This window comes from Pezoporus occidentalis, unplaced genomic scaffold, assembly GCF_034315485.1.
Source record: "Pezoporus occidentalis ecotype Australia unplaced genomic scaffold, CSIRO_AGI_Poc_V1 ctg2, whole genome shotgun sequence".
In the NCBI taxonomy this organism is placed as follows: Eukaryota; Metazoa; Chordata; class Aves; order Psittaciformes; family Psittacidae; genus Pezoporus; species Pezoporus occidentalis.
The window spans coordinates 15,515,747-15,531,355 of NW_026913855.1; the positions used below are offsets into that span (position 1 = coordinate 15,515,747).

Below are 15,609 nucleotides of genomic sequence, written 5' to 3' on the forward strand. Positions count from 1 at the left end.
TTCAGTTTCCAGAGTAGGTTATCACAGATTGGAATCCGATGGATTTTCAATCAGCTTACGTTTACCCAGTGCAAAGCTCTTAAAACTTAATCAAAAGAAACTGTTCTTCAGAATTTGAGGCACCAAGAAGAGCATTTTAATTGCTGCATAGTGAATTCTGTCTCTTACAGGACTGGCATTTCCAGAATGTCAAGCAAGTGTTCAGCAGAGCAATAAATATAGCACATGGAGCTAATGTAATTGTGTACCTTCGGATAGAAAAGGTTAGCTCAGAATTCTCGTTCCTTATCTATACACATATACAATTCCCACCTTTCCCCACAATAAATCTGTAATAAAATAACCTCTTATTTCAAACTAAGTTAATATTCAGTTAGTACAATCAGGCAGGAAGAATTCCATTAACCCTAAAGATCCAAAACCTAACATTTAATTACTTACTAACCACTTGTTCTCAAGCTGTCAATGATAATTTACTAGTGGTTTAGCTACAAAACACTACCAAAATAGCATCTGTAACCCATAGTGTATTTGAGCAGTTTGGGAACACAATGAGTGACATATATTCTTTGTCCGAGACCACAGAAATGTAGTCAAAATCATGATGACTGGACAATTCAGCTGTTGGTTTCGGCAGACAACCTGCCTCGGTTAGTTGTGTGAAAAGGCAATGGGAAAGGGCTTTTATTTACATCTTAGTATTGGATGTGAACCTACGCTCTGTGAACATAAGGATTTTCAAGTTGATTAAAATTGAAATTGCCCTGATCAACAGCTTTTCCTGAATGGAGGGGCAGAGAAAGCCACTCAATACAGCTGTGAGTATTGACTCTGCCTATCATAGGAGCTACTAAGCACAGTTTATTCAGATATTTGCACCTGAGATTCTAATGGTTCTAGAAAACATTACTTAAAATTAGTAAGCGTAATACAATATATATATACACAATATATTATCATTAGCTCTGACGGGATTTTTGAAAAGCTTCCTCGCTTTTTGCATGCCTTGCAGAACTTTTTTATTTAACAGTCCACAAAATTAGACGTAATTGTACAAGTCTCACAACGCTGTCCATCCTGAAATGTCGGTTTGGATGGCAGGGCCATGAATCCATTTTAACTCCTTTTCTCAACTTACCTTGGCCGTTTTAAACCCCATACTTGTCCACTGGGTGGTAGCAAAGTGCACTGTTTCAGAAACACTATAGCCACAACACACTTTGGACACAAAGGATCCAGGAAAACAGACAACGAACTGCCCACTCTGCTGTACAGTACGGTGCACCCTGATCCCCTCCTTACACAAGATTTCTGGGGAGATCTAGAAACACATAAACGCAAAACAACAACAAAAAAAAGAAAAGCAAAGAACAATCAGAACTTTATTTGACACTTATATCCCACTCCCTTGCTGGGTACTGACTGCAACATGCTACTTGTGTGCTCTGCTAACTGCTCAGCTCTGTTCACTTTCTCTCTTCCCTTTACACATGCTGAGGCTTAGTGTTTGGAATGAGAATTACAAAAGTGGCCCTTCTGAAATCAACAGTTTAAACTTCCACTTGCCAAACAATCTCAAACACAGAGCCTCAAAACAATACTACCTATTACTACTACAGAAAGTAATGCAAACTGTTTTCCATGTAGATCTTTTCAGACTTGGTATTGAATCATCCTTGCTACTTCACTTCTGTTAACATGCTAACATGAATAGCTGAAGGAGGGTCTTTGTTATGGGCTCCCAAATTTATATTTACATGCACTAAATTTATATTTAGTTATATTGCTATCCACAAAATAAACAAGGGAGCCAAAACTACTCAGAAATCCTTCTAAGTATTAGGTTTCTCATATCCATGGTGGCTTCATAAAATCTCAGTCATGGCAGATTAATTGATTACAAAACACTCCTTTTGTGAGGTTAAACACACTGTGGTCAGTATTAGAAATGGGTATTTATTGCACTGTCACATTTATTTTTATTTCAACATTTTAACATATGAGCCTTGCTAGAAAAATGCCATGTGGGTAAACACTGCAATTAGGAAGTAGCCAGATTTTAACAACAGCCTCTGCATCATTTTAGTGTAAGACAAAACCAAAATAAACCCCTGAGCAAACAGCATCCTGATTAGCACTGGGTTCTCAAACGGGAATACTTCTCCCAGTGTTAACCTACCATTACATTACTTTCAAGCATTTCCAGCCCTGGAGTGCCATTGGCTTGCAGCAGGGTATGTACCACATCATCAAGTTTGTTCTCCTCCGCAGCAGGAATGCAATACCTGTTGTTTTGTCAGAGGAAAAGAGAAAAGATTTACTGTGGAGTAAATAACAGTCCACAGCTACACAGGAACAGGCAATTCAGATCAGGACATTGATTAAAAGAAATTAAATGCAGGCTTTTCCACACAGTTCTTTCTGGTAAAACGCTGATGATCATGGAATGCTGTTTATTTAGATTCAGTCTGATGGTGTTCACTAAATGCCAAAAGACATAAAAATCCCTGAAACAGAAATATTAAAACTCTGTTCAATCAGAGGAGAGAAATCAGTCACAGAATAGGGTTCACTTTAATGGCACCAAAACGAGCAGAAGTTGGCATCTCATGAGCACCAATATATGTTGTTACCTTTATCTTAAATGGCTGCATTTATTACCTGTGCATCACCCAAGCAATCATTTTATTTAATAACATTTTCTGTTTGTAACAATGAAGAAACCACAAATCACCTTTACTGTTAAAACACAAAGTACCCTAAGAGCTTCCTGCCTTGCTTACTAAATAAATCCCACATCCCTTCTCTTCCTTGCAACAAAAGACCTGACTCAGAGCAGCCAAAGGAGAAAGAGAGATTTAAAACTTTGCTAGGTACGTGCCAAGTTCCACATCCTCCTCTCCTTCAGAAGCCAAGGAAGAACCTGTCCTCTCTGTGCTCACTGCCATCAGTGCTTCCTATGCAGAAATTACAAGAACATAAGAGTCCTGTTAGAGAGCAGTGTAGGGGAAAGGGACCTGGGGGTCCTAGTGGACGACAGGATGACCATGAGCCAACACTGTGCCCTTGTGGCCAAAAAGGCCAATGGCATCCTGGGGTGTATTAGAAGAGGGGTGGTTAGTAGGTCGAGAGAGGTCCTCCTTCCCCTCTACTCTGCCCTGGTGAGACCGCATCTGGAATATTGTGTCCAGTTCTGGGCCCCTCAGTTCAAGAAGGACAGGGACCTGCTGGAGAGAGTCCAGCGCAGGGCAACCAAGATGATTAAGGGAGTGGAGCATCTCCCTTATGAGGAAAGACTGAGGGAGCTGGGTCTCTATAGTTTGGAGAAGAGGAGACTGAGGGGTGACCTTATTAGTGTATATAAATATATAAAGGGGGAGTGTCACGAGGATGGAGCCAGGCTCTACTCAGTGGCAAACAATGATAGGACAAGGGGTAATGGGTACAAACTGGAACACAAGAGGTTCCACTTAAACTTGAGAAGAAACTTCTTCTCAGTGAGGGTGACGGAACACTGGAACAGGCTGCCCAGGGAGGCTGTGGAGTCTCCTCCCCTGGAGACATTCAAAACCCACCTGGACACATTCCTGTGTAACATTATCTAGGTGTTCCTGCTCCGGCAGGGGGATTGGACTAGATGATCTTTTGAGGTCCCTTCCAATCTCTAGCATACTGTGATACTGTGAGTCTCAGGTCTTAGCTTCACGCATCCAGAGAACTGCTATTTTGCTGGATGCAGGGCGGCAATATGGTGACAATTAGTCACTACTCTTGCTTGCACTCTGCTAGAAAGGTGTTTATGTCCACCCAGAAGATACCTGTTCCCCAAGATCTGGTAGCTGGTACCTCGTAACTTCAAACTGAGCAGTGCAGTTTGCTGGGAAAAAACACTGCACATCACGGGATTCCCAAACCTGCCTTGCATTGCTGCCATGCTATGCTTGATCTGAAACATTAGTTTATTCAGACTTGTTATGCTCAGGACAAGTAAAAAGCGTCTCTAGATTTATCATGACTTACTAGTTCACTTCAAGCAGCGAAACTGCAACCATCTGCCCCCACGACACACACATAAAAGGATTTGGGGGAAAGGGTAGTTTCCTTGTTATTCATCCAGTCTCTCTGTCAATTTCATAAAGCATTCTGCTGGCCTTACAGACCTTGTTAGGATATTTGCTTATAATGTGCACTAATATAAACTCTGTATGTGTCACACAGAGTTATCCTGCTTGATGAGTCTGCAGGAGGCTGTACTTCCTACGATTCAAACATCTCATTACTGTTCACTGTCCTGATGATGACTTTGATGTGTCTTTGTTGATCTTCAGGCCAAATACCAGAGGAGATGACAGTATCTACTCATACAGCTAATTGCAGCCACAATAAGGGCTCTAATGAGCTGGCTGCCTGGGTGTACATAGACTGATTTCTTACACATACATTGACAATGATCAGGACCTTTCTAAAAAATCCGATGGTTATAGAGAGGTGAAGAACTTTAACTAGATAAAGCTGAAGTCCCAACAGCAATTTTAAATGCATGCTGTGTATCAAACAGTTTGCAGTACCTGCGTTGCTATCAATGACAGCTTCAGAACAGCTCCATGTGTGTAGCATATTACTCTAGTTAGTTACACTACAGTAAGAGATTTTAAATGGTAATGAAAATATTTTCAGTTAAAACCCTGAACACTGCAGAGCCGACTCTTTCCTTTTGGAGTCAGAAAATACAGCTGGAACAGCCAAAAGATCCAAGCATGCAGCCCCTCACCAGATGGGCCCAGGAAAAAAAGCAGAGAAAGGATGTGTGAAGAGGAGGGGATAGCACAAAAGTGTATGGGACTGACTACTGGCAGGGCTGAGGGGAATGGAGATCCTTTGCAACTGTGGTGTGTGCTGCAATTTCACTCATTTGCAATTCTTGATCTACTTGTAAAAATGTGAGGAGAGCAGCCAGAATAGACTTCTGAGTGTCTTGGGCAGAACAAGGTTCTCTTCACTCTTTTAATGGGCACCGAGGATCCCTCCAGAATAAAATGTTAGGTCACTGACCTCTGCCCTGCATGCAGATTGAGTTCTCCCCTGTTTACTCTTCAGAAGGTAAAACCTGAGGGATCAGATAGTGACCTGAGCAATTTGCAGGTAAATGAAGCACCGGTGATTTTTAGCACCACAGGGATGTGTCCTTTGAAGAGAAGATTTCTGGATGCTGGCTGGACTTTGCAAGACAGAGGAGAGCTTTGATGTCCAGTAGCCTCCTTTGTTATCGCTGAAGCAGCCACCAAAAGCAATGCTGTCAGGGCTACTCCAGGTATTACACTAGACCTAGTTATTAAATTCATTTTTTCCTCAATAAAGTTGGGTACTTTATTGCAATATTAAAAGTTGCAATGAGTTAATAATGAATACTAGCCTAACACTTCAGCCTGGCAGCCTTGCCAAAGAACAGCTTTTACAAACTAAGGAGTTTCACATCTCCCTTCTTCTGAGTTATTACACGTTATCAATGTTTCATCAGGACAATCATCACAATACACCTGAAGCTATGTACTTGTGTTTATAAGCAAGCCCATCGAGAAAAAGCAAATGGCTTCTTCTCAGCTTGGAAAAACAGAGACAGTAGCTTTTCCTAAAACTGGCTAGCTGCATTCAAGCCTGTTCAATCCCAAAAGGCAAAAGGTATGTTTTGACATGCACAGTATGAACAGAGTGGCCTCAGAACTTAATTAGGGGAATTCTTGAATGCCTTTTATTTGGAATTTGCTGTGATTTCAGACTAGATGAATGTCACAGAGAAAAACAGATTCACCTAAGGTTGAGGACAATGTAGCTTGCTCAGCAGTTTGTCCTGATAGTGTACTATTATAAAAGATTACAGATTCCTGATTCACAGAACAGGGAGAGGAGCCATGAAATGCTCACGGTAGACAGGAACAAACTCCCAGATGTGCAGCATAATCCAGCATTTACCTTTACCCCTTGCTATGATCACATACAGAACATATCTCCTGCTTAAAATATTTCGAGAGAGGAGCTCCTGCTTTAATGGGTTTACTCCAAGAGTTCAAATTCTTTTTTTGTGGAACATGTGCTTTCCCAGTGACAGCTGGGTCAGCACCTCTGACATCAGCAGGTGGGAGGTAAAGGCAATGGCCAAAGTACACACTTTGCATGTGAATGAAGAGCAGCTGATGCTGCCACTGCCTCCATGGGGACTTCTGGAGGCAAAAGGGGACCTCCGCAGGCCTTTTCCTGTCACACCACCCAAGGAGCCAAAGTCTCCCACATTTCAGAGTTCAAGAGGGGAATGGCTGGAACTGTTGAATGGGAACAGGATCCGGTTTCTCACCTTTGCAGGGGACACCACTTAAGTAACTTCTCTATTGTGTTTTCTCTCATCAAGAAACAACAGTTACACTGCTTATGATTCCTTGTTGTCAATGATAATCCGCTTGGGTAATAATACCAATGTCACAGTAAACTGACAGAAAGGCACATGACATGCCAGCAGCACCTGCTTCCTTTAATCCATCAGCTGTTGTACTTCCATTGCAATCTAACTCATCATCATCTCTAGTAGCATGTATGCACTGAATTCAGGAAGGATTCACCATGTTCAAAAACATTTATAAGCTGAGTGTTAAGTCTATTTGCATGATCTGTCTACCAAATATCTTAAGGTCCTTTCCAACCCTAACCATTCTATGATTCTATGAAATATGAAATGTAGCTAGCAACTAACTGATGATGTCCACAGAGACACTAGAATGATGTGTGTAATCATATTAAAAATTATTATCATAATGAAAAAAGAGAAGACGCTAGGGACCTGGTAGATACAGAGTTCAAGAGTTTTTGCATTAAAAAGGACAGCACTGCCTATGTAGTCAGAGTGTGGGTTCAGTCACTTTACAAGTGGCAATATAGAGCTTACTTGACAAGTGTTCTCCGTCAGCCTACGGAAAGTCTACCTTGACTAGCTCTCGTCTGACTTCCACGTGATGAAAACTTTCCACAGATTAAACGGTGTGTCAACAGAAACAGTTTATTACTAAATATTTCAGACTAGAGTGTGGAAGAGAAAAGGAAATTTTTCTTCCAGGAAAGGGCATTTCATCACCAAAGTTTATACTACATTTTCTCATTAAAACTGTGACCACACACACTTGGCCTTTCTAGGTGGGACTCATTCATGCAAGAGGTACTACACAACCTGCTATTAACACCAACCTACAGACAGCCCCTGCAGTGAATGAGAAGAAAAAAACCCACAGAAATACCTACCAAATGCAATCAGCACCAGTGTGTAAGTAGTCAATGTATGGAAGGTGATTTTGGTCTCGAGACCAGCATGAGGTAGAAAAGACCATGCCGATATTTAGCCAAGGAATTGTCACTCCTAAAGCAGAGAGATTGAAAACGAGTTATGATTAACTGCAGTTTCTAATTAAAAGACAGTTTGAGAGGGCATTTCTGTTGAAAATATTTTTCTACCCACAAGCTGACCCTTAAGTTTTAAGTCTTCCTGCCAGAGCGGGTAATTCACACAGAATAATTTAACAAATCCAGCATTTCCACTAACAAAATATCTACCAATTATATCGCCTTTGAACATATTTGTTTTCTAATAGCTGTAAAAAAATTTTATCCTTCAAAAATGTACAAATACCCGCAATTTTAGCTCAATGGCATTGATCAGAGGACGTTGTTTCATGTTGTCAAGCATACATGTACTTTTAAACAGATACCGTGTTTCCCGGCTGGTTTGTTCAGGCTCAACATCTACATGGGAGACTGAGTTAGGCTTTCAGCCAGTAAATTGGAATGGTACATATGTAGCTGGACCACTCGTGACAATTCATATGGAAAACCTGTGTGCTCTTCCCAGTGCTACAGACTAGGTTTACAAGTAAGGAATTGCATGGCTCTGTACTTTGTTACACTGACACAAAGCAGGAACACTGATGTACTGGCAACAAGAGAAAGTGATACTGCAAGTACAACTGGTTCCTCCCAGATGTATGGTCTCAACTATTCATTAATTCTTTATCTGCACACCTGCCTTCATTCCTTTAAATATCACATGCTATGCACAACTGCATGTCTACCTGGTCAGCCAGTGAACAGAGGGGCCAGGGAGAGGAGACTTTGGTGACTATGCAGCCACATTTATAGAGGACACTTATTCTTGCTGGCAACACAGAAAAGAGACTTGCTTACCAGGCACAGCACCAAGATGTCGCAGGATGGATCCTGTATTATTAGGAAGGACTGTGAGGTTCCACCCATGCCTGTTTGAGGGGTGACACAGAGGCAGATACATGTCAGCACACATTCCTGGTGCCAACATCCCCAGCACCAAGCTGCCCGGCTGGCCTTATGCTCCCACCTCTACTCAGAACAACAGGGCAGCTGGCATGAGCCAACAAAACGTGGATTTGGTGATCTTACCTTGAAAATGGTTCAGATTTTCCCACGGGAAAGCCACTCCCGTGGGTGTTGGTATCTACTTTTCCACAATGCACTGCTACATGGCAATCTTTCTGTTCCACTATCCGCCAATACTCTTGCTGTGGTAAGAGAAGGCAGTAATGCATTTTTAATTCACTGAACAAGGCATCTCTCATTAAAATATAAACCCCAGAAATTTACACGGCTTTCATGACCTCAGCGTCATTCAACATAAAACGCTGCCTAAAAGTAAGAATACTTTAAAGTAACAATGAATCGAGTAGACAGAATTTGGATCCTTCTGGCTCCTGTTCTTCAGCACATGACAGATTAAGACTTCTTTCTCTCCCTCAGTTCATCAACACCTTTATTAAAATTGTCAAAAAATTAAAAAAGGAGGAATCAATACGATGCCTACTCAACCAGTTCTTTTTCTCCTACGCTAGACAGCCTTAAACTGCTTATACTAATGTCTGAATGTCAACTATACTGAATCCCAAGACTTAATCTCCTGAAATATATACTTTTACCACCCCTTGTATTGGCCTCACCTCTACTTCAGCTACTGTAGGCTCCTTCGTGAAGCACATGTTCATGATGTTTCTTGCTGTTCTGTAGAAGGTTGTTAAAGAAACAGACCTACCCTGTGGAAAAAGAAAATAAAGTTAAAAGTGAAAATAAAAACCTGTGCCTCCATTCCCCTGGCCTCACTCTTTTCCTTACTTGCTCAATCCCAGATCACAGCAGGGGTAAGGAGGAAAATGTCTCCAGAATATGTGTGGGTCTAAAGTTCATTTCTTATCTGAGGGAAAATACCTCAAAGTATACACCAGATCACCAAACCAATCATCTAAATGGCCAACTGGACTTTCTCAGAAGGCCACGTACACTGCTTTGTCCAGCATGCTGCTCTATGTTTGATAAATACAAAGATGGACACAGGCCAGCCTTCTGTGACAGGCTGCAAAGGACCCACTAGGCAACCCTACCTGCATTTTACAATCAAATCCAATATATGATGAAAGGGTCATGTAGCTAGCTACTCTCTTTACATACAGAGAAACAGGTGAAAGACTTTCAAAGAATTCACAGAAATATTCAGCATCAAAATAATATTGTATGTGATGGACGGAGGTCACAAAAAGTAGAGTTTACCAAGATTACTGTCATCACCTGCTTACAAAACCAAGTTATACTTGATTCAATAAAAGCAGTTCAACAGCAATGCCCCAGGACCTGTTATTACAAGTTTGAGAAAAGTAAAACATAGTCAAATTGCCAAAAAAGAGCACTCTTTCTTGGCACTGCTGCAGGAACTGCACAAGAAGAAGATCTGTCCTGGTTTTCTGACTGACCTATACCTAAGTTTCTGGATTCCTGCTTTTACATAAACCTATAATAACAGATGCTTTGGGAAGCATCCTCTGATGGCTTTGAAGCATGAGAACCCGCATGCTCCTTTCAGACCAGACAGGGACACCCCTATCACCGTCTCCAGGGCAGGAGCAGCATCCTAGGAAGCACTGAGCCACAAGAGCTGGCAGGAACCACACCAGCTGCTGTGGCCATACCGGTTTGCAGGCACTGCTGCAGGTAGAGACTAGCGTCACTTTGGAAGTGTAAAGTTGAAAATACTGCTGGTTCCACCACTTCTTTCTCTAACTCCCTTCATGTCCACTGGTTGCCCATCTGAGCAACCACAGACTTAAAAACTCCATGTTTAATGAACCTTTTATTACCCAGACTATTACCTTTATAGTTTTTCAATTATGAAACAGATCTGCCAAATCACCTCAGTCTTTTTTTTGCGTTTAAGAACTATGCCCAAGAGTAAACCAGAACAACTATACAAGCAGCTTTTTCCCAGAGGCCAAGTCTCTCACTTTGCCATGCTCCTACAGTTGTAACATTGTCACTTTTTTAATTGAATGCAGCATAATTAGCTGCAGCAAAAAAAGTTTGTGAAATACCCAGGGCCTGGGGCCCTCCGATTCCCATAAACTTCAGAGCTGGATGCTCTGCAAAACAATAAGCAATTTCCTTCATCTTTTAATGCCCTCATGAATCATTTATTGAGGCAGCCTTTTACAACAAAACCTCTCATAAAACGCAGGGCCTGCACCAACTGTCGTCACATTTGAGTGTAGACTTCACCGCTCACAAACCAACACACGCTCCTTAGCAGCTTCCTTGATTCAGTTACTTGCCTTTTCCTCTCATCTTACACAGAAAAATAAGGACTCATCTTCCAAGAACAATCATTTCTTTCCATTTTTCAGGTGTGCAGCAAGAAAAGAGTGGGAAAACTGATCAGTTTAGCCCTTTACAATTGCATATACCCATTTCTTCCTCTATCAAGAATTTGGTACCTTTTTAGCCTCCTAAAAGTTGTAACCCGAATTAAGCAGTTGAGGGGGTTTTGCTGGCTGTTTTGTTGCTAGGTTTAATTTTTTTAATCTGAGGCATCTCAAAAGATTTCCTAATGCCAACTCCGAAAATTATTTAAAATGCTATAATGAAGCACTTTAACCAGAACAGAAAATGAATTACTGAAGCATAAAATACCCTTTTCAACACCCTCAAAAATATCTCAACAGTTCAACAACTGTTCTGGGAGTTTCAAGCTACTGAGCAGAGTCTCTTGTTGCTGTGACAATACAACAGATGAAGGTTTAAGGAACAAAACTTCCTATTTCCTCTCCTGATTCCTCTCCATGGCCGCTGTGTCGTTCATGAGAACCAACCCAGAGCATCACCACCGCTACCACTAAGTCTGGAGGGAAGGCACAGAGAAGGACACTGCAACGCTATGAATGTTAAAAACATTAAAGCAACCTTAAATACAAGCAGAAAATAGGTTTCACAATAGTGACAGGTGGGATGGAGGGACTCTTGTTAAGCCAAGCCTGAAAATGTTGAGTCCCTGGCTGAAGAGAGCTCAGCACGGGATTCCTAGGACAGTTTCACCTGAGGGTTGGCAAAACTTTCATTGGTGATTTCTTCTGTGTGCCCCTCTAATAGGTCTGCTAACAAATCTTCAGTTCATTCTGTACGGAACAAATGCCGGTTTTAGTCAGCTCCAGTACAGACTTCTAAAGTATTTTCAGAGCTAAAACTGGGGACAGGAGAGAGAAAATCTTGCAGCAGATCTTCCTTTGATGGCAGCAGTTTACTCCAGGTACTTAAAAATAACAATGTTTTATTAGTCAGATAGAAAAGCCATACATTGAGTAAAGAAAGCAAGAACAGCAGCCTGCAGCACACACTTAAAAGCACAGCAGGCCTCACAGCCTGGAAAGGAGCGACACTGAAAATAATCTGGGGGCCCTGGCAGAAAGTGAACTGAACACGAAGTAGATCTACACAAACCTTGACATGCGATATGGTGGTGATTGCTCCTGGAAGATTGGATGTCTCTTTCTAAAAACATGTTCCAGCTCAAGCATGGGCTGACTGCAGAAATTACTGTGTGAAATCCTAACTGTACAACCTCTTCATGGTCTGAAGCACAGACTTTATAGCCTAAACTGGACTACAGCCATATGATTATGAAGTTCTCCTCCAGTCCTCAATCTATTGACCTGGGCATTTACCAAAGGGTGGGTGGGGATTTTGGGGGGGTTTGTGTGTGGTTTGGATTTTTTAATTAGAATTAGCAATATGCTTTAGAAGGGAACCATTACAATGGCATCATCTGTGGAAACTGTAAGGTAAGGACATCTTCTGGTAAACAAATTTCAGATTTTCCCAGAAACACATTAATAGGTAAAGAACCATCTCCCCTTCACTGATATACACACACAGGGGGATACCATCATTCAGGAAAAACAGAGAATGTAGGATCAAAAGGCTTGTTTCATAAAACCCCATGAAGTACCCTCTGCTATGCCTGTAAGCCAGCATGACTTCCTCTCAGTGGGTTACTCTGCTGCACCAGTGGGTTACTTTGGTGCATCAAAATTGTTGCTTAGTTTCTTACTTCTACATCTTGAGGTTGCTCTGTTGGCATAACCAGTTCTCACACATCAATCCTTCGACAGGGCTTTCCCCTAGGAGCTATGAAAATCCATCACAGATTTGCTTCCCCATTTTCTCCTTGGTCCATCGCCTGTGACAGCAGTCCCTGGTCTCTACACTGCAGATGACCATGGGATGGGATTCAAATGAGCAAGTCCTGGTGTCCGGGAAGCCGCTGGCACCAGGGTGGCAATGTGAGGTGTTGCCTGAGCAGGTCCATGTGCTGCGGCTGCTTTGGTGGGTGGGAAGAACAGCAGCCCGCAGGCTCAGTGATGCTTGTCCCTAAAAAGCTTCTAAGCTCAAAACAAAAGTATTCCCACCGGGTATTGTTGGACTCATGAGGTCCAAGGCTGTCAGTACTGCCAGCACTCTTCAGGCAGCAGCAGCAATTTGGGAGCTCTCAGCCTTTTGGGATAAAGGCCTGGGGCTCAGGAGACTCAGGCTGTTTATGCCAGCAGCGATTTGCTTGCTAGCCTTTTTTTTTATTTTCTAAGCTTTATACTTCTCACAAACTCCAACCCTGCTTTTTCAGTTACTTTCTATCTTCTAAACTTGGGACTTGCACTGGAAAAGAAGTTGAAGGCATTTCCCTGCTAAGTCTGAGGTTGTTCATTCAGCAGTCAGGGTAAGTTGTATCAAATTTTTCATTTAACATCATTAAGCACAGGATATGAACCACAGAAATGCCACTACACTATTCACAAATGCTACTGTCATTAGATAAGCTTCTCTCTGACAGCAGCATGGCAAAGAGATTGCTTTTCAAAGGTGCAATTGAGGCCAGAGTTCCTGAGTAGAAGAATTTTTGGGCTGACAAATCGTAAGAGGCTGCAAAAGAAACCTGAAGCAAGCTCTTAAAGCTCAAGTCATGAGCTCATGTAGTCCCTAAATAGCTTAACAATAAGCCACTCTGGGCTATCTGGCTTCATTTCCTGGTGATGGAAGTGAGATTGGAAGGGGAAGAACAGCGTATTCCTTTACTGGGCACAGATACTCAATGCTATATTTCTCTCAGAGCGCAGCTACAAAATTCAACACAATTCAAAACTGTGCTGCGAGTTGCAGTGCCAAGTCCTGCTCTGGAGTAGGAGACTGCCAAATAAAATACAGTTAAAGAGTCAGCATTCCTTTGTAAATGGATGTACTTGGTATGTGGAGGCCTAAGCGTCCATGTGACTGTTAGTGCTGAGCAAAATCTGGCATCATGGATGAAAATGCTGTTTGCATTTCAATTTGCCCCTTCTAAATGCAGTAGTATTTCTAGTGATGTTAGTTTTGATGTGAAGCACTACTTCGCTCAACAAGAGACTTGCAAGAAGCAGCAATAAGAAAGCAGAACACTACTTTAAATGTCACTAGAAAATGAAAATAAACACTGTCTGCAAGGATAATTGGGCAGAGCTATTCAGGGCGCCTCTCACAAGGAGATGAAGGGGGGTAGAGCCCAGTGCATCCTGCAGGAGCCAGGCAGATCAGGATAAAGCCACCAGACCTCTACGATAGCTGCTGGCTGTGCTGCTGCCTCAGGGGTGGCACTGCAAACCCGTCAGCTCCACCCAGCCAGCTGGGCTTGCACCCGGATGCCACCCAGACAACAGCATCACCAGTTTTACACAACAAATGGGCAGAGCCTGCCTCGTTACCTTGTATATACACTTGTGTAAGTCGCTAAGAACTCCCTCCTCCTCCTCCTCCTCCTCGTCTTCCTTCGTGGTCTCCTTTTCCTGAGCGAAGAGCCGCCGCCTGCCCGTCTTCAGTGGGACGTCGACCTCTTTTAACTTGTTGCGAAAGCCATTTTTGTGAACCACACCATTGATGAGTCCGTTTTTGGGCTCAAACCGGGGCAAGGAATGGAACTTGTAGGCATTCTCCAAATGTCCCTCCAAAGGTCCTTTCCTCTTCTCCAAGATTTCCTTTTCCAGCAAAACCTCCTTCTCCAGTTTCTTGTGCTCCTCAGGGGAGAGGGAGTCGTAGGAGAGCAAGTACTGGCAGTAGGCTTCTTGCAGCTTGGCCAGCCTGTCCTGTGCAGTTTTGGGGATGCGCAGCATGTCTGCCAGCTTGTTCCATTTCTTGAGGTCAGTCACTTGCTGCATCCCCCCCATCTCGTTGATCAGCTGGACAAAGCAGGCCAGGTCGAGCTCGCAGCCTCCTGGGATCCACATGTGCCAGGCAGCAGAGGAGAGGAAAGGGAAACACAGGAGCAGGTTAGGAAAGCTGCAGGCAGCTCATACCAAGTGGTTAACCAGGCACATATGGGACATGCCACTCTTACAGCTCCAGTCACCTGGACACCGGAGCAGGATTGTCCCTCATTTGCCATCTGCAATGGTTAAATTAGCTCTCCTCCTCAAGTTTTGCTCCCTTGTCTTCTCAGACCACCCTACTCCCTGATATCTCCTGACACTCATTTTTCCCCTGGTCATTACCCAGTGGCCAGGCAAGATGAGAGCTGCCCAGCTCTCTAAAAGCACGCATTCTCTCACTCTCCCCTTGCCTGCCAGGAGTCCTACGTCTGGTTTATACCAGGAAAAATCAAAACAAGTGTCAGGATGAGTACTGGCAGCCAAAAAGAAAAGTACCTATCCTTTCTGGAGGTGAAACATCAATAATCTCACATCTGCACAACACCTTAATAGGGTTAGTAGTTAAAAGGAGCACAGTAACATCATTGATTTCACTAGAGGTAGAAAAATCCTTAAAAAAAAGCCTAGGGAGTTGTTTGGGGTTGGTGCCTGCAACTGCATTGAAAAGTTCCAGACACATTATTCTTCCAGTCTGAGGCCATCCATATTTTATACTCTGTTATGTTTTTCTATGTTTTAAGATGACAAGCACATTCCAAACTCCAGTCAAAAAATAAAAATGGAGGATTATACAAACTACAGCATAAAAGCAGCCAAATGGACAAGGAACAATAAAAGAAACATCATAAATATTCTCACAGAACAGAAACAAATCATCAGTAGAAAGAGTGAAGACACAGACCAAAGACCACGTACAATTGAACAGGATACTGCTGGAGGAAAAACAATTAATACAAAACTCGTGTTGACGTTGCTGATGCCACATTGTCTCTCCTTTCCCTTTTTCTTTGAGAAAAGTAAAATATCATTATACCATCACTGTTTCAGAGCATTTAGA

At 42.5% G+C, this 15,609-nt stretch overlaps 1 protein-coding gene across 4 annotated transcripts in view; it reads right to left on the reverse strand.

Moving 5' to 3' along the window:
• Positions 1-15,609, reverse strand: part of JARID2 (jumonji and AT-rich interaction domain containing 2) — a 224,979-nt gene that overhangs the window by 11,109 nt on the left and 198,261 nt on the right. For all 4 annotated transcript variants that reach the window (XM_062617973.1, XM_062617975.1, XM_062617974.1 and 1 more), the window contains 7 exons: positions 14,112-14,617; positions 9,003-9,095; positions 8,452-8,570; positions 8,221-8,291; positions 7,285-7,399; positions 2,180-2,285; positions 1,139-1,321 (listed from right to left, as the gene is read on the reverse strand). In XM_062617973.1, coding sequence (XP_062473957.1) covers positions 1,139-1,321; positions 2,180-2,285; positions 7,285-7,399; positions 8,221-8,291; positions 8,452-8,570; positions 9,003-9,095; positions 14,112-14,617 — 1,193 coding nt within the window. The remainder of the gene's footprint in view (positions 1-1,138; positions 1,322-2,179; positions 2,286-7,284; positions 7,400-8,220; positions 8,292-8,451; positions 8,571-9,002; positions 9,096-14,111; positions 14,618-15,609) is intronic.